Source organism: Heteronotia binoei, chromosome 17 (genome assembly GCF_032191835.1).
Source record: "Heteronotia binoei isolate CCM8104 ecotype False Entrance Well chromosome 17, APGP_CSIRO_Hbin_v1, whole genome shotgun sequence".
In the NCBI taxonomy this organism is placed as follows: domain Eukaryota; kingdom Metazoa; phylum Chordata; class Lepidosauria; order Squamata; family Gekkonidae; genus Heteronotia; species Heteronotia binoei.
The window spans coordinates 33395723-33418770 of NC_083239.1; the positions used below are offsets into that span (position 1 = coordinate 33395723).

General features: G+C 45.1%; 1 protein-coding gene across 1 annotated transcript; it reads right to left on the bottom strand.

Annotated features, from left to right (window-relative positions):
* Positions 1 to 8170: 8170 nt before the first annotated feature.
* On the bottom strand, positions 8171 to 21383 carry LOC132585770 (alpha-tectorin-like). Its single transcript, XM_060257656.1, has 6 exons — positions 21341 to 21383; positions 20415 to 20459; positions 17834 to 17964; positions 15757 to 16056; positions 13735 to 13872; positions 8171 to 8989 (listed from the first exon to the last, which is right to left on the bottom strand). Exons 1-6 carry the CDS (start codon positions 21375 to 21377, stop codon positions 8171 to 8173), a joined length of 1470 nt encoding a protein of 489 aa, XP_060113639.1. The 5' UTR covers positions 21378 to 21383.
* Positions 21384 to 23048: the final 1665 nt, after the last annotated feature.

The following is a 23048-nucleotide window of genomic DNA, read 5'->3' on the forward strand; positions in this document are numbered from 1 at the left end:
TGATTGTGTGACTGTGCATCAGGTATAATAGAGACACTAGATCACCTTACGTTATTCTGCCATCAGTGGACTGTGCCCAGATCCTTTTGGACTACTCCTGTCTTACACAAACATCAACTTCCTGTGTAACCTGGGGTGACAAACCTACTGCTGCCAGATGTGAACCCTGAAATAACTTATTCAGTGGCAAAATATCTGTCAATAGTGCTTTCTTTAAAACACCTCTGAAATTTGTTGTGCTGTTATTATGTACTAAGCTTTTAAAGTCTAATTTTACAACGTTAAAGAGTTTTATAGAATTTTATATTAATATTAGGTATTCTTTCATATTATTTAATTATGTCCTGTGATCACGATTATTGGTTTTCTTCCTTGCTGTTAATCTATTTTGGTTTTAAATTATTTATAATTTATTTTGTATTTACTGTCTTGTTTTATCTTGAGCTTAAGACCACTGGTCAAAGAAACTAATAAATAAAAGGAAAGGATCAGTTCCTCTGGAGGACACTGTCAGAGTAAGATGATTCCGCATGCCTGGAAACTGGGAGGAGGTGGCACTACATCACTCTAGACCAGGGGTATCAAACGTGTTGTCTGGGGTCCGAATAAGCCTCCCGAAGGGCTCCTATCAGGCCCCCAAGCAACTGGCTGTTGTCTGCTTCCTTCTCCCTCTCTCTTGCTTCCTTCTGCATCACAGCTTGCTTTGCCAGGCTTGCTTAATCACACAGGAGTTACAGAGCAAAACCTCTTATTTTCTCCATTGGCTGAGGCTTCTCCCTTGGGGAGGATGGCAGGGAGAGAGAGCTTGCTTTGCCAGACTCTCTCAATTGCACAGCAGAGCTACTGAGCTAAGCCTCTCTTCCTTCTATTGGCTGAGGCTCCTCCCCCTCCTGGGCCCCTGGAGAAGGAAGGAAAGAGCCAGAGCTTCCTTTGCCCAGTTTCCTGGATCCCATGGAAGAGATACCAAGAAAGCACCTTTAAGATTAAGTACTACTGTTTTAAGTGTTTTATCTTAAGATTTTTTTAAAAAATCTTTAATTGTGCTTGTGTGAGTCCTTTATAAAGTTAATATCTCTGCTACCTGGTGTTACATTTTATGACACGCATGGCCTAGCCTGACAAGGTCTCATTTGTGTCAGATCTGGCCCTCATAACAATTGAGATTGACACCCCTGCTCTAGAGGCACGTATGTGTTATCTTCTTTTTAAAAAGTTCTGAACTTGTATTTATGTATTTCTATAACCATAATTGCACTCTATACGAAAAATAAGCAAAAGAAAGACAATTCAATTGCTAAACACATTCAAGCAAAGTAAATGAATGAAATTATTACTTGTATGTGTTATCTTCTTAACAAATGAGATGCCTCTTTTCAGCTTTTTTTGTAGAAAAAAAGCAGCAGGAACTCATCTGCATATTAGGTCACACCCCCTGATGCCAAGTCAGCTGGGACTGTGTCCCTGTGCATCCCTGTTAAAACAAAAACAAAAACCCCTGCCTCTCTTCACATAACCTGGGAGCTGCTCTCTGACTCCTCCTTCTCTTCCTGTGCCCTTTGTGGACGTGGAAGGTTGCAGGAGACATCTACAGGGCACTTCTGTAGAAGCCCTGTCATCTCACCTGCAAATGCATGCTACCAGATTAGCAGGTCATTCATGCCAGAGCAAAATCCTCCTTTTGAGATTAGGCATCTCTCCTTCCTTCCCCCTGGCTATGAACTGTATCTACATCAATAAATGTACGTTTTACCTTTTTTGCAATGAACTCGCTTGGGGTTCTTTAGTGCCCATGATACCGTGCTTTCATGCCTGTGCAACTTTGCTACATTGAGTAATACATATGAAATGGCAACTTCAAAGGTTGAGGTCTATGGTCTCATATCCTTGCTGGCTCTCTCCCCTTCCTTCCCCAGGCCCCACCTCCAAATCACCACAGCCTTCCAAACCAGATTTGGCAACCCTTCTCTCAATATAAAACAGCTTCATATCCGTCCTTCCCTGAGTTGCTGTTGGAGTGAGTAACTCAGCATGTCTGGCTGTTTGGTGGGGGGGGGGGGGGTGTATGTGTGTGTGCTACATCACTAAGACTACATAGGTGTTGTCTCCTTGAATTGGATGCCTCTCTTAATCTGAGAGCTGTCCTTTGACCCCTTCCCTCCCTTTCTCTTTGTCCTCTCCCTTGTTTTACATGGCCTTCCATGCAGACATATTTCTCTGCAGGTCTCTCTTGCAGAGACAATACCCTCAAACTCCCACACCCGATGCTGAAAATGCTGGCCATTTGTCATAAGGAAAGTATTCTTTAGATTAGTTTTCTTTCTCTCTTTTTGGCTGCAAGAACATGATCTGGATCTACTTGAATAAATGTAAGCTTACCTTTTTTGCAAGATACTTCTTGGGTGGTTTATCTACTGCACTCGGTATTATGCTTCTAGGACTGGGGGAATTCTGCTATATTAACCAAATATCCCAGTAGCTGCTTTGTGGCTTGTCTGTGCTTAAGGGTTCCACTGGTGCTGAACAAAATTCTTCTACCTCACTCTTTAAAGTAGCAGTTAGGTCAGGAAGAACGAGAAACTGGTCACATTGAGCCCCATGCAATGGAAAAGTCTTCATCTTGCTGCAAATCAAACCTCCATTAAAGGGACAGGAACAAGCCAAACTGGTTTTCCCTAATGGGCAATTTGTGCTTGCTGGTGCTTAAGGAAGAGTTTGAACTCCACATCCGGTTCTTGATAGATGGAGATGTCACTGTGTCCTGCGAGGGAGCCAGTTGTTGGTGCCAGATTGGTCCTCTTTTCTTTATTTGAAAGGTGAGAAGAATGGGGCCCACAGGGTCCTCAGGTCCCATAGCGTGCAAGAACAATGGCCCAGCTGAAGGAGACAGATTGTACATCCGCCTGGAACCGCAGACCAGAGCCCTGCTTGTTAATAGTTAACTGTCACCTCGTTCCCTCACCAAGGGTTGCCGATTGGTCAGGGAAAAAAATAATAACCAGGGCCTCTTCTGCTACAGTTTCCATTCTCAGCTTGGGAAATTCCTGGAAGGTTTGGGGGTGGTGCATGGGAAAGGAGGAGTTAGAGTTCCCAACTTTGGACTGGGAAATCCCTGGAGCTTTGAGGGTGGAGTCTGGGGATGGGGAGGCTTACAATGCCATAGAGTCTATTACGCAGGCTTTGGGATGGGGAGGGTACAATGCCATAGAGTCTACCTTCCGAAGCAGCCATTTTCACCAGGGGATGATCAAAACAACTGGAACCAGTGTAATCAATGGAAATAACAGAAAAACTACCTGAAGCAATGAAATTTACACAGAAAAGTGTAGCAATACATTTTAGTGCAAGTTTAAATGAAACTTTAACAAAACAACACTAAGGAACACTGAGCTTTCAACGTGTGAATTTTCCCACACAGTCTTTCAGCAGCCCTGTAAATCGGCTTTCTTGGAGTAGACTCAGTTGTGGCAGCAACTGATGAGAGCATGTGTAGACCCATGTTGAAAAAATTGAGCTGAGGCTCCGTGTAACATCGGGAGAAGGAGGCTGACGAAGTGATCGAAACCATGAGGAGTCCTTTCATAAGCGGTTCCTTCCTTACTCTCTCCACATCATTAGGAGTCGGGCACTGAGGAAAAAAGCATTCACCCATAACTGAGTCTACTCGAAGGAAGACAATTTACAGGGCTACTGAAAGACTGTGGGAAAATTCATATGTTGAAAGTTCAGTATTCCTTAGTGTTGTTTTGTTTAAGTTTCATTTAAGCTTGCACTAAAACGTATTTATACACATTTGTGTAAATTTCATTGCTTCCAGTGGTTTTTCTGTTATTTCCATTTTCACCAGGAGAACTGATCTCTGTCACCTGAAGGTTGGTTATTGTACCAGGAGATCTCCAGGCCCCACCTTGAGTTTGGCAGCTCTAGATAGGACTCTGAGTAGCAGCAGTCAAGTGACCCAGAAGAACTGTGAAAGGACTATGTTTGTGAGTCCTCCTGAGAAGATGTGATTCTTGCATCAAGGATTATCACTGTGCAAGGGCTTGTTCCACAGAAAGATGGTGACTAAGATGGTGTGTTAGGACTGCCTCTGTTGTGCAAAGGTAGTTCAAAATGGCATACCCAGACCCCTTGGCTTTTGCTAGCTGGTGGTAGAGTGTCATAGTTGACTTATGGCAACTCTATAGGATGTTCAAGGCAAGAGACATACAGAGGTGGATGGCCATTTCCTGAATCTGCAGAGCAACCCTGAACTTCCTTGGTGGTCTCCCAGCCAAATACTAATCAGGACTGACCCTACTTGACTTCCAAGATCTGATGAGATCAGGCTAGCCTGGGCCTGAAAGGGAAACGTCTGTAGGGTTGCCAGAGGTGGGCTGGGGAATTTTTGGTGATTTGGGGGTGAAGATTGGGGAGGATGGAGTTTGTGAGGGAAGGGAGCTCCATAGGGATGTGACATTGCTCTAGGACCTCTGCTTCTCCTTGACTCAACAGTATACCACAGAGTCTGCCCTCCAGAGCTGCCATTTCCTCTAGGGAAACTGATCTTTATTGTGTGGAAATTACTTCTTATTCTGAGAGATCCAGGGCTTTTTTTTGTAACAGGAACTCTTTTGCATATTAGGACACACCTCTCTGGTGTAGCCAATCCTCCTGGAGCTTATAGGACTCTTCGTACAGAGCCTACGGTAAGCTCTTGGAGGACTGACTACATCAGCAACATGTGGCCTAATATGCAAAGGAGTTCCTGCTACAAAAAAAGCCCTGGAGAGAGCTCTAGGTGGCACCTAGAGGCTGACAACCCATAGGGTATGGAGACGCAACAAGTGGTGTGAGTTGCTCTACACAGCAAGATTAGGGTTGCCAATCCCCAGGTGGGGGCAGGGGATCCCCTGGTTTGGAGCCTTCCCCCTGCTTCAGGGTCATCAGAAAGCGGGGGGAGGGGAAGGAAACATCTTCTGGGAACTTTGTTATTCCCTATGGAGACTTATTCCCATAGAAAATAATGGAGAATTGATCTGCGGATATCTGGAGCTCGGGGTGGGGGGGGGGCTGTTGCTTGAGGTAGAGGCACCAAATTTTCAGCATAGCATCTGGTGCCTCTTCCCCAAACACCCCCAAGTTTAAAAAAGATTGGACCAGGGGGTCCAATTCTATGAGCCCCAAAAGAAGGTGCCTTTAACCTTCATTATTTCTACTGGAGGGAAGGCATTTAAAAGGCCTATGGTCCCTTGAAATGAGATGGCCAGAACTCCCTTTGGAGTTCAATTATGCTTGTCCCACCCTTGTTTCTGGCTCCACCCCCAAAGTCTCCTGGCTCCACCCCCAAAGTCCCCAGATATTTCTTGAATTGGGCTTGGCAACCCTAAGCAAGATGAGCACCAGATATACAGATTTTGAAGTGGGTGTGTGTATCTAAAATAGCCCTACATGTTATAGTACATTAAAGTGAGTTGATTCATTTCACTGTGAGTTCCTTGAGTACTTTCACGAGGTCAACAAATCCACATATTTCTGAATGATCTCAAGAGATTCATTGCTCTGGAGAAAAGGGACAGGCCTTGTGGTAGCCCAAAAGGCTCTTAGATCTTGCATACAGTGTCCTGTATTAGTGTTCTCATGTCCCCAGAAAGCACCCCAGAGTTTCAGATCAGTGAACGAGGCTCTGTTTCAAATTCTAAAATATGGAGACTCTGAAAACTGGTTGCCCTGATTTGGATGGCCTAGGCTAGCCTGATCTCACCAGATCTCAGAAGCTAAGCAGGGTCAGCCCTAATTAGTACTTGGATGGGAGACCACCCAGGAAGTCCAGGGATATTATGCTGAGGCAGGCAATGGGAAAGTTTGTCTCTTGCCTTGACTGTCCTCCAAGAGTGGCCGCAAGTCGGCTGCAACTTGGCAGCACTTTCCATCACCAAAACCTGGCCTCTGCTGAAAGCAGAGCATTTTTGGTGGTAGCCCCCAGCATTTTAGAATGCTTTGTAATAAGCTGTTTATCTGGTATCCTTTCACGGCCAAGTCAACATAGTTTTGATCATAAAATTATGTTGGGGATGTTTGTATTTTTTTTGTTATTCATCATTTTTAATGGTACCCAGAGTTTGAATGCAACTGAGAAAGTAGCCTATACAATGGGTAACCAGTCAAATAAATACACACCACAGCTGGCTCAAAAGCTAGTTTGGGGAAACAGAAGGAAGAGCTGAATGCAGGAAGGAGATGCTTCACCTACTAGACTTCAGATCTCAGAAGCTAAATAAGGTTAGCACTTGGCTGCTAAGGACCCCCAAGGAAACCCAAGGTTGCTACACGGAGGCAGGCAATGGCAAACTACCTCTGTTCCTCTCTTGCCTTGAAAAGCCTCTAGGGGTCACTATAAGTCAGCTGAGACTTGCCGGCACTTTCTGCCACAGGAAAGAGGTGCTGCACATGCTGCAAAATGGAACAGGAGTCCAGGGCCACCTTACAGATTAAAAGGGGGCTTTTGTGAATCAGAGCTTTATTGGACACAGCTTGCATATGGACTTTCAGGTGCCCCCTGGGTTGCTGTTTCGCTTTGCCACATCAAACCAACACAGCAACCTTTCTGAAGCGACCCACCCAACTGCTCACCCTGAAACTCATGAGCCAACCAGTCCTGATACTTAAAAAAAAACAAAAAACCCCAAAGAAACACTGGTAATATCCTGTACATATGAAGCTGCCTTCTACAAAATCAGACCCATGTTTCATCAAGATCTTGGTTGTCTACTCAGGCTGGCAGCAGCTCTCCAGGGTCTCAGGTGGAGGTTTCCCATCACCTATTGGTGGCCAAAGGTGCTGTCAAGGGAAGAGACATTCAGAGGTGGTTGGCATTGGCAACTGTCTGCCTCTGTGTCCCATCCCTGGACCTTCTCGGTGGTTTCCTGTCCAAGCACTAGCCAGGACTGACCCCGCTTAGCATCCGAGATCTGATGAGATTGGGCCATCCAGGTCAAGGCAGTAGTCTTTCACATCACCTGCTACCTATCAAAGAGCCCTGTGGTGCAGAGTGGTAAAGCTGCAGTACTGCAGTCCTAAGCTCTGCTCACAACCTGACTTCTTCAGGTAGCCGGCTCTAGGTTGACTCAGCCTTCCATCCTTCCGAGATCGGCAAAATGAGTACCCAGCTTGCTGGAGGGGGGCAGGGGAGTGTAGATGACTGGGGAAGGAAGTGGCAAACCACCCCGTAAGACTGCCATGAAAATGTCGTGATGCCATGTCACCCCAGAATCAGAAACGACTGGTGCTTGCACAGGGGACTACCTTTACCTTTACTACCTATCAACCCTGAATGCAGAAACAGCCTCTATTAACTGGAGATTCTCTGGGTTGAATCTGGGACCTTCTGCATACCATGGGATGCTCTTTCACTCAGACCCCCTCCTTTCCCCTTATATAAGCATACTCATTCCTTCCTCCTTCCACCCTCCCTGTGACGTCTCTTGATTTCTTCTCTCTTAAGAGACAGAATGCAGCTAGATCATCAGAGCTTTCCTTTATTACTGTTCTACATTTGAAATGTGTCTACAGAAGGCTTCTGGCCTTTCTAGGACAGCAGAGGAATATTTTCACATCCTGGATATCTTCGTTTTGATAGATCCTCAGCTGATCTTGCAAACTTGGAGCAGCGGTATCTAGGAGAGGGAGAAAATACATCGTTTACATTGAAAGAAAGGTTTAGTCCATTCTAGGATCGAGTTTGTTTTTTTTAAAGGGAGCAACTGCAACAAAAATTAAAAAACCCAGACAACAAGAAGTTGCAGGAAAACAATATCAAAATTAATAAAAATGAAAAGCTATTGAACTAAAATGCAAAATCTATTGGACTGTGTTCCCAAGTTTATACATTTATTAACAACGAAGTCTTTATGTCTGACAAAACCAAGAATAACCAGGTGTGTAATGTCAAAAAGTGAGTATAAATAGAGGGTAGGGGGAGAGCAGATCTGACTTTGCAAAATCACTATGGGTGGGAATGGGGGGGGGGGAGAAGGTTCTGCATTTCTGCTTTGTCCCCCAAAATAACCGATACAGAAAAGGTGTGGCGGATGTGACCTCTAGCTGCATGACCTGCATAGGCAAGGCACACCAGGCTTTTTCCCATGAACTCCCAGGAGAACCCAGCTAACACCTGGCTTTTGCATACTTACCATTAACAGTCCTCCTCTTCCTCCTCGCTATCATCAATAATCTGTGTGTCTGGCTGTGGTTCTTCCACTGGAAAGTCTGGTTGGTCCACGGCTGAAACACCACCATTTTCTTCCTCCTCCTGTTGTCCTTCTTCCTCAGGGTTTTCATAGTCTTGGTTGCCCTGTGATTCTTCTTTCTCATCTTGGTTCTCCAAAGGAACAGGTTTTATTCCTTCTTCTTTCTCTTGTCCTTCTGCCTCAGGGTTGACTTCCTCATCCTGGTTGACCTGTGGTTCTTCTTCCACATGTACATCCCCTGAAGGAACAGGTTCTTCTTCTTTCTCTTGCCCTTCTGCCTCAGGGTTGGCTTCATTGTCCTGGCTGACCTGAGTTTCTTCTTCCTCATGCACGTCCCCTGAAGGAACAGGTTCCACTTCTTCTTCTTTCTCTTGCCCTTCTGCCTCAGGGTTGACTTCATTATCCTGGCTGACCTGTGGTTCTTCTTCATGTGCATCACCTGAAGGAACAGGTTCTATTTCTTCCTGGTGTTCTTGTCCTTGGACTTCAGAATTGACCTCGTTGCCCTGGACAATTTGTGGTTCTCCAGTCTCATTAGGTTCATTGCTCTGTTGTCCCTGTTCTTCATTGCTGTTTGCTTTTTCTTCTTCTTTTGCAGGGTGAAGTAGCTCTTCAGGGATTCCAGACACTTCGAAATGATCTACTCGGAACACCCAGACTCCTGGGACATGGACGTTACTTGTTTTTATAATGTTGATAATTTCAGCTGTGCGAGAGCCAGGGATGCTGAAATAGTTTTTGTCATCACCACTGTTAAAGCCAGCCTGAAAGAAACATTATATATTCCACATATTAACATCAATGAAGCTCTGTTTTATGGCAACAGTTCATTCATTTGTTTTTCTTTCAAAATTATCCAACCTTTTCAACCAAAACATGCAGAAGCAATAAAAACACCAACAGTTTTAGCAAACCTGATAACTGAAGCAAGAGTAAATCCACCAAGCAGAAGAAAAATAGCATATAAAGAGGGTTTATGTTCCACCAGAACTCAACCAATCAGAATAGTGACACAAAAGCTTATAACTGACCGGCACCAAAATACTGAAGGAAGTCTATAGATAGCACACTGTTGGATTGATGTATTGATATTAATGTTTTAATTATGTAAATTGTTATTGTATTTTAATTTTAATTTTATTGTTAGAACTCTTATGCTGTGAGCCACCCTGAGCCCGCTTGGGGGGGGGTAGGGCGGGATATAAATCAAATCAAATCAAAAGCACTGATGAGTGCAATGGGAAGGCACTAACTTGGCTGCTTTCAACTCGAAAGCAGCCGGGCACCGCTAAAACAGTGCGCTCTTTGGAGGTCTCCAAGGAAGCCTCTGAAGAGCATACTATTCTGTGTAGCACTCCTCTAATCCTGCCCTCAAGGCAGGCTTGGAGGAGTGTTCTACAGGGCCAAGGGGGAGTAAGGGTGGCGCTCTAGGCAGCTGCCTACCCTGCCTACTCCTAAACTCTGGCCCTGTGTGTACCTTTTTACAATTAGATAGCAGAGAGATAAACTTTATAAAGGGCACAGACAAATCCAATCAAAGATTAAAGTTGCACCTTTAAGACCAACAAAATTTTATTCAGAATGTAAGTTTTCGTATGCATGCACACTTCTTCAGACGAGGGGATGGGGTACAGTGGGCTGAAATACATATAGCTGGTGGGTAAAGAGTGTAAACTGATACAAAGTTAGAATCAAATGGCAAAATAGTGTAATAAACTGAAAGACCATTTGGTCTGGATAGCATTTACGTGGGAAACCAATAAAAGGTAATAAAGATTGCCTGTTAATTGCTCTTGCTACAAGTCTAGGTAAAACAAAAGGACACATATTTCCTAGTGATGTTCTTGTCCACCTAATCTACTTTTTAACATTTAACGTATATTATAAACATCATTCTATACATTATAAACATCATTTAGTTTGCCATTAGAAAAAAAGAATACAGTAAAAAGAATACAATTGAAGATCAGCACTTGTTGGTCTTAATGGTGCTTTCTTTATATCTCTCCCATGCGATCTATGGAACTGGGCAAATGAAGCTTGGGATCTTTCCTTCCTTCCCCAGGTGACCAGGAGGAGAAGGAGCCTCAGCCAATAGAAGGAAGAGAGGCTTGGCTCAGTAGCTCTGCTTTACGATTGAGAGAGCCTGGCAAAGCAAGCTATTCCTACCCCCTTCCTCCTCAAGGGAGGAACCTCAGCCAATGGAGAAAATAGAGGCTTTGCTCTGTAGTTCCTATGCGATTGAGCAGGCCTGGCAAAATAAGCTGTGATACAGAAGGATGCAAGAGAGAGGGAGAAGGAAGCAGATGACAGCCAGTTGTTCGGAAGCCTACTAGGAGCCCTCAAGGGGCCTGATTTGGCCTCTGGGCCACATGTTTGTCATCCCTGCTTTAGAATTAAGCCTGTCAGAACTGGACATTCTAAAAATGTATAAAAATATTGTTTTAAGATCTATGCTTAATTCAACTTGAATTCAAGTTTTGTCTTCTTATTGCTTAGTGTTTGATGTATGTTGTACAAAAATTTAAAATATTTAACTTTCAAAAAGAGTGGCAGACCCTAATCTGGAGAACCAGGTTTGATTCCCCACTCCTCCATATGAAACCTGCTGGGTGATCTTGGGTCAGTCACAGTTTTCTTAGAACTCTCAGCCCCACCTACCTTACAAGGTGTCTATGGTGGGGAGGGGGAGGGAAGTGATTGTAAGCCACTTGGAGACTCCTTAAGATAGAGAAAAGCAGGGTATAACAACCAACTCTTCTTCGTATCCTCATTCAACACTGTAGCCACTACACTAGCCCAGCTATCTATAGGACACGGGGCTTTGATTTTCCTTTCCCCATCTTTGGTACGCTCTTCCGTAAACCTTGCTTTGCTCAGATCTGTTTTGGAAAGAGCGCTCTCCAAACACATTAGCATGCATCTGCACAGAAAGGTGTCCTTTTTCTCAGGTTTCCATCCAAATCAGAACCCTTTTCCCCCTTTCTGTCATCCCCTCATGGTTATTTCCCCTGCAGCTATCAACTGAGTACCAGATCCATTTCAAGGTTCTAATTCTGATAGTTAAAGCCTTACATGGCCTGGGACCAACATATCTACGGGACTGCCTCTCCCCATATGTGCCCCCAGTGGTCATTTTGTAGAAAAATAGGTGGTGGAGCTTATTAGCATAACTCATTAGCATATGCTGCTCCCTCACCAGCCAAAAGCAACCCAACACAAGGAAGGAGAGCCTCGGGCGAGCGAGGCCTACTTGGAATGGCTAGGGTGGGTGTTAGGACAGCCTAAGCAGGCCTCACTTACCTGGGGCTCTCCTTGGCTGCACACCCCCCCCCCCCAACAATCAAAAGGCCAGCAAGCCACCTGCTGCCCAAAATCACATAAGAAGTGGAGAAACGGTGGTGTGGGCTTCTCCAGGGGTTAATGAGGGCTGCTGGGGGTGTGGCAAAGCTCCTGGTGGCTAGCTGGCTGCACCTCCTATTCAATGGACAAGGTAGATGGGGAGGAGGAGGGGGAACCCTCAGAAAAGATCAGGAGCTGCACTCCTGTCAGCTTCTGCTGAATTCAAGGCCTGTGTGCCCCAAAGATCACTACGATCTGGCTCACAACATCTGCTGACCATCCCTGGCCCGAAGGACGTCCGACTTGCCTCAACCTTTTCAGCCCTGGCCTGGTGGAATCAGCTCCCTTTAGAGATGCAGGCCCTCACTGAATCCAGCTGCCTCCTCTCCAGACTAAACATCCCTTTAGAGATCCAGGCCCTCACCTTTCCATAGGGCCTGTAAAACAGAGCTATTCCATCAGGCCTTTGGCTGAGGCAGCAGGCGTCCTATTTAATCGACTGGCCCTATGCTGTGATACCACCTCTGCTGTGATACTATATTTTATTCCTAAGTACTATTCTGGACCCTGAGTATATATAATATGTGCCCAACTGAGCCACCATTTATAACTTGTCTATAATCTAGAGTTCAGGTCAGGAACAAATTAAAATATTTCTTTACTCAACAAAGGGTCTCAACAGTGTGATGCGGTGGCTAAAAAGGCAAATGCAGTTTTGGGCTGTATCAACAGAAGTATAGTGTCCAGATCACGTGAAGTGATGGTATCACTTTGCTCTGGTAAGACCTCACCTGGAGTATTGTGTTCAGTTTTGGACACCACATTTTAAGAAGGATAAAGACAAACTGGAATGGGTCCAGAGGAGAGTGATGAAGATGGTGAGGGGTCTGGAGACCTATGAGGAAAGGTTGAAGGAGCTGGGGATGTTTAGCCTGGAGAGGAGGCAGCTGAGAGGTGATATGATCACCATCTTAAAGTACTTGAAGAAGGACTGTCATCTAGAGGATGGTGTGGAATTGTTTTCTGTGGCCCCAGAAGGTAGGACCGGAACCAACAGGTTGAAATTACATAGAAAGAGTTTCCGGCTCAACATTAGGAAGAACTTCCTGACCATTAGAGCAGTTCCTCAGTGGAACAGGCTTCCTCGGGAGGTGGTGGGCTCTCCTTCCTTGGAGGTTTTTAAACAGAAGCTAGATGGCCATCTGACAGCGATGAAGATCCTGTGAATTTGGAGTAGGTATTTGTGGGTTTCCTGCATTGTGCAGGGGGTTGGACTAGATGACCCTGTAGATCCCTTCCAACTCTATGATTCTATTTAAATGTATTGTTCATATCGGTCTGGTTTTAACTACATTTTAAATTGTTTTTATTATGTTATCCACCCTGAGCCCATTTTTGGGAAAGGGCGGAATATAAATTGCCTAAAATAAAATAAATAAAATAAAGCGTCACCACAGAACTTGATGATGGCTTTTCTACGATCATTACTGTAACAGTTACTGATTTTTTTAAAAGCCTTTGTTGGCACAATGGAAAAATAGAATGGAAAACAAAGACGTTCTGTGGAAAACGCCTGTGTAGATGGGGGCTCCATTGCAAATGCCTCCATACCATTTTTGCAATGGGAATGAATGCAAAACAGAGAAACCTTACTGTACAGATACAGTCAAAGGAGCATCAGACAAACACCTTCTTAGTCAAACCTATGTAGCAGGAGTGGCTGAACTGTGGCTCAGGAGCCACATGTGGCTCTTTCACACATACTGTATGGCTCTCAGAGCCCTCCCCCACCTAATTGGCTGGCTTGGAGAAGGCATTTCTCTCTTTAAATCACTTATCCAAGCTAAGTCAGCCAGCAGCTTAGAGAAGGCATTTAAAGTTAAAAGTTGCTTTCTCTCCACCTCTCTCCCCCTCCTCAATCTATTTTCCTTCCTTCTTGCAGCTCTTGAATGTCTAACATTCATGCCTTGTGGCTCTCAAACATCTGACGTTTATTCTATGTGGCTTCTTACATTAAGCAAGTTAGGCCACTCCTGCTATATAGGATCACTGGAGAGTGCACCACTTAACATGGAAGAGAGGTGACAAGGAAGAGAGAAAACAGCTTTTTCAGAGAAACAGTCTCCAAGGGACCTCTATTACCTGCTTGTTTGTGGAATGAACTTACCTGTGCTTGGGTTCCCCCCAGACCTGTCCTACGATCTCCACCACTTGCTGCACCGGTTGTCCATTGGATGTCTCCATAGATTAGTATTATATAGGATCGTTTTCCATCAGTTGTCAAGATAGCCTGGAAAGTGTTTGTCTGGCAGGGAGATGAACAAAAAGAATTAAGACACAGCATATTTAATTTAATTTTTAGATTTATATCCCACCCTTTCCCACATGCAGGCTCAGGGTGGCTTCCCGCAAAAGTTTAACATAGACAAAAGTTTAACACATACGAATTAAAATATAAAACATCATAAAAACATGCAGTGTACAGCATAAAATTCAAAGGCAGTACAACATCAACAAGCAGGCCAATATCCGGCAACATAGCACAGTCACATATATTGCCTCATGCCTTCTCTGGACTGACGACCAACAATATAGGCTCCAGGGCTTTTTTTGTAGCAGGAATGTCTTTGCACAACTATAATTCAATAAACAGTATTTTCAGATATTCCATAACATTAAAGATTATTTATATAAGGCTCATACAAGCACAAAAGATTCAACTTTTGGTAATACCCGGCCCCAGAGACAGAGCCCTGGCCCCTGCCTGGTGGAATGAGCTCCCCTTGGAAATCCGGGCTCTGCGTGATCTGCTTCAGTTCCACAGGGCCTATAAAACAGAGCTCTTTCACCAGGCTTTCAACTAGGCAGTGGGCATCACTTGTTACCGGCCTCCCACCCTCATTCCATCTCAGTGCTACAAGACCTGCTGGACCTAGACAATAGGCCATGTCTGTGAGGTGGAATTTGCCATCTTAGTCTTTGCAATTTTAGATTTTATATATTTTAATTTGGTCTTTTACTGTTTTTACTATTGACTGTTTTTATGATGTAATCTGCCCTAAGCCTGTTTTACAGGAATGGCGGGCTAAAAATCGAATATAATAAATAAACACTCACAATACAATAAAACACAAGATATTCACATCACAACTAATGTTCCCTCTAAGCTGCAGAGTCTTGTGAGCAAAAATTCTACTTTGTGAGCTACTGGCATTAAAGTTGTGAGCTACTGCATAAAATATTGTGCTCTGGGACCATTTGTCCTGAGCTAGGACAAAAATGTGTGAGCTGGAGGCTGAAAATCTATGAGCTAGCTCACACTAACTCAGCTTAGAGAGAACACTGTTCACAACTACAATATCACAATACATACATACACCAAAAATCCAAGACTGCTCTCAGTAATTAAAGTCCAAAACCTCTTGTGTAGCTACTCAGGTAGGTTCTCATCTGGTGCTACAATGGGAATAGCAACAAAATGTCTTCAGCTGACAGGTGATTGATATAAATATTCTGTTTCAATGTCTTTAATCTACAGCTGAGAGTTCTGTGGAGCAATATCCTCGTAAAGGCTGATAACAGATGGCCAGATCAGGGCGGATGAGAGGCATCCCAAATCGGGCAGGCTCAAAAAGAAGTGTCCTAAACCATCCACATGCTCCCATGCAAGGTGTTCCCATCCCATCCGCGGGGTGACATAGATTAGTTTGCTCTGGGGCCATTTCCCCTGAGCTAAGACAAAAATGTGTGAGCCAGAGGCTAAAAACCTGTAACCTGGCTCACACTAACTTAACTTAGAGAGAACACTGGTCTGGATACTAGTGAGGCAACTGGCGTGTGCTCAGAAATTTGCTACCGCTTCAAAAATGGCTGCTTTCTGAGTCGCTCTGCAGATGCCGGAGGATGGGGTGAGGATGGATGGGGGAGGGTGGCAGATGTGCTCGTTTGGACAGGTTTTTCAAGGTGGTTTCTGACGCGTCTCTGGGTCACCTCAAACTGCTGAAGATGGAGGAGAGATGTTATTCTCCCCCCACAAGTCTTATGGGCCTTCATTTGTTTATCCTGTTTTGTAGAAATTTTGCTTTGATTTAATTTTTTAAAAAATGGAATCATAGTGGCCAGAAAAGAGGATAAGTAGGGAATCAGCTGTGACAGAAAAATATGAGACTTGTTCATATGAGTGCCTTACCTTTTTGGAGACAGATCCGAAATAGGCTACGCGGTCCCAGGTGGCAATAAAAGCCCAGATAGCTTTGAAAGGGACCTCTGGGAAGTAATTGTTCATGTCTCTGGTAATTCTTCCAAGCTCTTCTTTGTCTTTGTCTTTGCCTATGTCTTTTACCTCCCGATAGTAAACGTCACCACCCAGCATATTATTGACATCCCCCCAGTAGGGGGCAACAAAGTGTTCTCCATTCTTCAAAGGGATAGCGTCAGGAGTGTACGCTGAAACAGGCGTACCAAAGGAAATCACACCATTGTTGTTCACCTGTGGTGGGGCAGAATGCAGCAGCATAAACATAATAGCAATATGGTAATAATTGCATGACATTTATAGAGTGAGCTCTGTCAGTCTTTGGTGCTCAGCCTCTCGTAGTAAGATTACAGCATCCCTCTAATGTAGAACAGGGTTCTTACCCTTGCACTACATGGTAGGGTGCTCAGGATGAAAGAGGTTTTCCTATAGCTACATCATGGATTTGTGGCAGGACAGGGAATGGAACCACACCTCAGCCACTGTACTACCCAGGGCTTTCTTTGTAGCAGGAACTCCTTCGCAAATTTGGCTACACACCCCTGATGTAGCCAGTCCTCCTGGAGCTTACAGTAGGCCCTGTAAGAAGAGCCCTGTAAGCTCTTGGAGGATTGGCTACATCAAGGAGGTGTGGCCTAATATGCAAAGGAGTTCCTGCTATGAAAAAAGCGCTGGTACTACCCAAACTGAAACGCTCTTCTACCACTTAGTGGGTTGTCCAGAGACCTACTTTGTCCTCACAGTTAAGAATGTCAGACTTGATCTTACTCCATGAACTCTCAGACATTGTCTCTGGTCAAACTGACTTTGCAGAAATCTTCCAATTCCATTGTTGATCAAGGGAGTGAATTGAAGCATTCAACAAGCTTTTTCTGCAACTTGCTAACTCCCATGTTCTAAGTTCCCAAACCCACTCTAACTTGCACCCACTTAAGGACTTCTATGAAAACTTAGCACCTTGGGTTCAGTACTCCCTCTAAACTGTGGAGTCTTATGAGAAAAATTTTTACTTTGTGAGCTACTGGCATTAAAGTTGTGAGCTACTGCATAAATTAGTTTATTCTGGGGTCATTTTTCCTGAGTGAAGACAAAAATGGATGAGTCAAAGGCTAAAAAACTGTAAGCTAGCTCATGCTAACTCAGCTTAAAGGGAACACTGCTTGGGTTACTATGTGGAGAGCACAGGGCTTTTTTTGTAGCAGGAACGCCTTTGCATATTAGGCTACACCCCCTTGATGTAGCCAATCCTCCAAGAGCTTACAGAGCACTTCTTACAGAGCCTACTGTAAGCTCTTGGAGGGTTGGCTACATCAGGGGTGTGTGGCCTAATATGCAAAGGAGTTCCTGTTAAAAAAAAGCCCCGGGAGAGAGGAACTAGTGTATATTTGGTCAAAGTTTCAGAGAACAATAATGTAGGTCAAGGGTCTCCAAACTTTCTGAATATGGCCACCTTTGGAATTCTGACACAAGGTGGTAGGTACAAGCACAAAATGGCTGCCACAGGAGGCAGACCCAACCACAAAATGGCTACCACAGGAGGTGGAGCCCCACATGCACAGAGAAAACCCAAGTGCAGGGGGTGTGAGGAGTCATTTTTTTAAAAAAAGAAAAACATTGGGAATTAGTGAGAGAGGATAAAACTAAAACAGTAGTGTCAGCTTCTGCTGAACCAATATTATTTTAATCTGCACAGCGACCCAAATCTCTAGTCCAATCAGATGCCCTGCTAGGTAGGAATCCCACTTGGCCCCACCCACTTTCTAAAAATGATTGGCAGGATCCAGGAAAAGTGTTGATGGGGGTCATTGTGCCCACATGCACTGTGTTGGGGACTCCTGATATAGAAGTGCATGGTAACGATGAGACTGCGATGTGCTCCACTTGTACTGAGCATATCAGCATCCCCAAACTGACAGCACACTTCCCAGGCTAATCCTGGAATACGGGACAAGTTCTTTGCTTCCCATCCCATGCTTCTGCCTAGGTTTTGGGCTATTGGAGTCCTACATACAAAAACAGTATGATACAGTTTTCCATAAAAGGTGAACGGTATTTCAATATCAATCTCTGGGGATGTCCCATCGTCATCCTTGGGGTTCTTCATATCTCCCACAGCTTCTCCATAGGGATACAACACATGCCCTGGGAAGAAGGGAGGGAGAAAGTGTTACACCACAATCAATGATGCTCTATATTCTTAGTGTTGTGGGGAGGAACTGTGGGAGGGCTTCTAGTGTCCTGGCCGTACTGATGGACCTCCTGATGGCACCTGCGGTTGCTTTGGCCACTGTGTGACACAGAGTGTTGGACTAGATGGACCATTGGTCTGATCTAACATGGTTTCTCTTATGCTCATACCAAGGCACAGACTTAGAAAGGAAGAGATGCTGCTGTGGAGCACTGGGAGAAATCTGCATGGGTGTGAACACATGAAGCTGCCTTGTATCAAGTCAGGGCATTGGTCCATCTAAATCAGTTTGGTCTACTCAGACTGGCCATGGGTCTACAGGATCTTGGGCAGATGTCTGTCATATCACCTCCTCCTTGATATTTTTTTATTGGAGATGCTAGGGATTGAACCTGGTATCTTCTGCGTGTGGTCCACCGTGGCCCCTCCCTCCAAAAGGCCAAAGACCTTGCCTATATTTGAGATGAGCCAAAGGAGGAAGAAGAAAAAGAAACAGGGGGAGGAGGAGAAGGAGGAGGAGAAGGAGAAGGAGAAGAAGGAAGAGGAGAAAAAGAAGAATTGGATTTATAACCCACCCTTCACAGGGAGTCTCAGAGAGGCTTACAATTAGGGTTGCCAAGTCCAATTCAAGGAATATCTGGGGACTTTGGGGATGGAGCCAGGAGACTTTGGGGGTTGAGCCAGGAGACATTAGGGGCTGAGCCTGGAGCAAGGATGTGACAAGCATAAATGAACTCCAAGGGAGTTCTGGCCATCACATTTAAAGGGACGGCACACCTTTTCAATGCCTTCCTTCCATAGGAAATAATGAAGGACAGGGGCACCTTCTTTTGGGGCTCATAGAATGGGACCCCCGGTCCAATCTTTTTGAAACTTGGGGGGCATTTTGGGGAGAGGCAATAGATGCTATACTGAAAATTTGGTCTTCTACCTAAAAAAACAGCCCCCCCCCCCAGAGCCCCAGATACCCGCAGATCAATTCTCCATGATTTTCTATGGGAATAAATCTCCATAGGGAATAATAGAGTTCCCAGCAGACATTTCCCTCCCCTCCCCCCGCTTTCTGATGACCCTGAAGTGGGGGGAGGGTCTCTAAACCAGGGGATCCCCTGCCCCCACCTGGGGATTGGCAACCCTACTTACAATCACCTTCCCTTCCTCTCTTCACAACAGACACCCTGTGAGGGAGATGGGGCTGCCACGGAGCTCTGAGAGAACTGTGACAGGCCCATGGCTGTATGTGAAGGAGCGGGTTCTGCAAATTAGAGTCCGCTTCTCTTAACCACTACACCAAACGGGTAAAGGAAGGTTCTAAGGAAGGACAACCATGCTTTGTATGAGCCAGTGAGGTGTATATTTTATTTACTGTGTTTGAAGCCAGTCTTTCTCACAAAAGCTCAAGGCAGATTACAGATCAGAATGTACAAATCCCTGATATTCAAGAGGGCATTTTCAAACAGAAATTTGCACTGGAGTAGAATGGAACAGCCCAGGAGGGCACCATTAGAATGGAACTACATTGGAATCCACAATCATTATTAGGGTAGGTATCAATTACTTTTACTGCATTATCTTACATTTTGTAATTCACCTGTATTTTCTATAGCAGCAGTGGCAAACATATGGCCTTTGGGATGGAACTGACCAGGGCTAATTTTGTAGCAGGAGCTCCTTTGCATATTAGGCCACACACCCCTGATGTAGCAAATCCTCCAAGAGCTTACAGTAGGCCCTTTAAGAAGAGCCCTGTTTGATCCTGGAGGACTGGCTACATCAGGGGTGTGTGGCCTAATATGCAAAGGAGCTCCTGCTTCAAAATGAGCCTTGGAACTGGCCCATCCAGGTCTCCTATTCGGCCTGCAAGCCGCTGTTCATTAACTTTATCACCAGATGACAGAGACTGTGCACTATGCTGCAAATCTGGTGCCTCTTCCTCAAAAAACAGCCCCCTCCCAGAGCCCCAGATACCCATGGATCAATTCTCCATTATACCCTATGAGAATTGGTCTCCATAGGGAATAATGGAGTACCCAGCAGACATTTTCCTCCCCCCCCCCAATTTCTGATGACTCTAAAGTGGGGGGGGAGGGCCTCCAAACAAAGGGATTCCCTGCCCCCACCAGGGCCCTACTATAGAATAGTAGTCTATTCAATTCTCATATCCCTTGCTTTAAAAAACCCCAAACTGTTTGCTAGCCAATCAGTAGGCACATCTAGATCATGTGGTACAACCTCTATGGCCAATATTCTCAGCAAATGATACAGTCAACCAGATGATGCAGTTTCCCTCTAGGCTGTCATCCTCTAAACTAGTGTTAAACAACCCAGGCCCCTAAAAATGCTTTCCCTTTGAAGACAGCTTCTCACCCCACTCCCACACTCCCTTTTGCCCACCAGATTTTACCGTTGGCCAATTTTGCTTCCGGCACTGGGGAAGGCAGAGCTGAACCTGTAGGAGGAAAAAAACCTTGAGTCTCATTTCAAATCTATGTCCTTGCTCTGAGTTTAGTATGGGGATCCCATGCAAGGATACATTTGCACGCTTGGTTCAGAAAAGAAATCAAAACATGCCCCCTCTAGCTTCCAAATGACCCATTATGACAACTCTCTTTGGTACCCATGAATTCTGAGCATGCCCAGTTGAAATAAAACTGTACCTTTGCGTGAATACTGTAGTATCTGCAGATGGGATTAGGGTTGCTGGCTCTGGGTAGGGAAATTCCTGGATATTCATGGGTGGGGTCTGGGGAAAACAGGGTTTGGGGAGGGAAGGGACTCCAGCAAGGTACAATGCCATAGAATCCAAGCTCCAAAAGCTGCCATTTTCTTCTGGGGAAACGGCCACACACCCCTGATGTAGCCGATCCTCCTGGAGCTTACAGGGCTATTCTTACAGAGCCTACTGTAAGCTCCAGGAAGATTGGCTACATCAGGGGTGTGTGGCCTAATATGCAATGCAGTTCCTGTTACTTAAAAAAGCCCTGGTGCCATGTTGGGTAGGGACCTGATTTTTTAAACATCTTATTCATTTAATTTCTGCCTTGTTTTTCTCCCCAATGGGGATGCAAAGCATCTTTCATCAGTCTCCTTTCCTCCATTTTATTCATCCTGACATTTGCTCAGTTTCCAGGGACAACTTTAGAGTCATCCAATCCCATGGATTCCACCCAGCCTATCTGCACTCCACATACTTCAACAGGGAGGTTTTGGTAACCTACTTTCTTCCACTGGCGTCGGAAAATGCTGCTCTCTTTTTTACTATTGCCCAGGTGTTAATAATACTTATTTTCCAGAGGTGGGACTCAGATCATTCGGTAAGCTTCAACTTACCCAGCAGGAGCAGCAAGAAGGCGATGGAGATCTTCATGCTGGTGTCTCTCTTCATGAAGTCATTCAGCAGTAGCATTCCAAGAAACAGCAAAGAAGAAGAAAGCAAGACTGGATTAGTGTGGTGCAGATGCTGCCAGTGGACATCATGATGGCCATGAACATATATGGCTTTAAAAGGGGGCTAGACAAATTTAGCGGCTTGATTAGCCCACTCTAGTCTGAGCTCATTAGAGCTTGGAAGCTAAGCAGGGTTGCCTATGGTTAATATCTGGATGGGAGCCCACCAAAGAATATCTGGGTTCCTATTGCAGAGTTAGGCAACGGCTGCCACCTCTTCTCCTCTCTTGTCTTGAAAACGCCACAAAAGGTTGCCATAAGTTAGTTGCAACTTGACAGTGCTTAATTATTATTAGACAGATTCATGGGAAAGAGGTCCACCAGTGGCTGCTAGCCTTGCTGGTTAAAGGGAACCTCCACATTCAGAGGCCTCTGAATATGAACATATGAAGCTGCCTTCTACTGAATCAGACCCTGGGTCCATTAAAGTCAGTACTGTCTACTCAGACTGGCAGTGGCTCTCCAGGGTCTCAAGCTGAGGTTTTTCACAACTACTTGCCTGGACCCTTTTTAGTTGGAGATGCTGGAGATTGAACCTGGGACCTTCTGCTTATCAAACAGATGCTCTACCACTGAGCCACCGTCCCTCCCTCCCAGCACTAAGAGGCAACTTCAGGGGAAGTTTCTGTGACCGATTCCCCGCTAGGTTTGTTCTGGCATCGGAGCTCTCCCCCCCACACTGACACTTCCATTAGGTTTCACACAAGCTGCTGCACTGCAGCAACTTGGTCCACCTTTTTCCAGCAGCAAGCAAGATCCTCTGAAAACTGGTTTCTGCTTGCTGTGGAAAAGAGGTAGGCCAAGTCACGGAAGTGTGCGGGGGGGGGGAGAGCTCTGATGCCAGAACAAGCCTAGTGGTGAATCATTCTAAGTCTTTTCTCTTAACCTTCCAGAGTAACTGTCTGGTTACTGTGTAAAACAGGCAGCCAGATTAGGTGGACCACTGCTCTGATTTCATCCTGCTGTGTTCTTATCCTTTGCTTCTGTGTTGTTGTAGCTGCATTTCCTTGAAGGGAGTTTAACTTTAGATCCCCTCCTATTTTTTTTTTCTTGGAATCTCCCTGTCCATTTTATTCCACCCCACGCCATAAAGTGGGGAGAGATCCAGATCTTTCCATTTCTCATCCTACATCCTAACCAAAATACCCTACAGGTTCTCAGACCTCTGAGTTTACGAATGTAGGAATGAGAGAGAGCAAGAACATCTTCCTTCTGTCTGTGATTCAATTTATAAATGTCTTGAATAAGTATGGATTCCCCAGCCAGCTTCCAGCCACCTTTGCCTCACTTACCTCTCAGTTCTTCTGGGCTTCAGTCTCCCTCTTGCCCAGGCATAAAATCTCACCGAGCTTCTGCCTGGCTTTATATATAGCCCATTCACCTTCCGGATCCCCACCCTACTCTGCAGAAATCACTCCACCTTTCTTCCCCTCTCATCCCTCTGGATTAGAAACTTGGCCATCTGCCCTAGAAGCGAATAGTTAGCCCAGTGGCAAGCATGAAGCATGAGATCTATGGTTAATCCACTGTGTATCTTTCTTTTGGAGGGTGCTCAGTCACGGCCTGGAAGCTTTATTCTGAAAGAGAGTTC

Coding starts and splice junctions, on each gene's coding strand:
- LOC132585770 (XM_060257656.1), bottom strand. CDS start 21,377: ATGAAGATCTCCATCGCCTTCTTGCTGCTCCTGCTGG. Junction 20,460..21,340: donor CTTCTTGCTGCTCCTGCTGG/GTAAGTTGAAGC, acceptor TTCCTCCTACAG/GTTCAGCTCTGCCTTCCCCA. Junction 17,965..20,414: donor GGAAGCAAAATTGGCCAACG/GTAAAATCTGGT, acceptor CCTTCTTCCCAG/GGCATGTGTTGTATCCCTAT.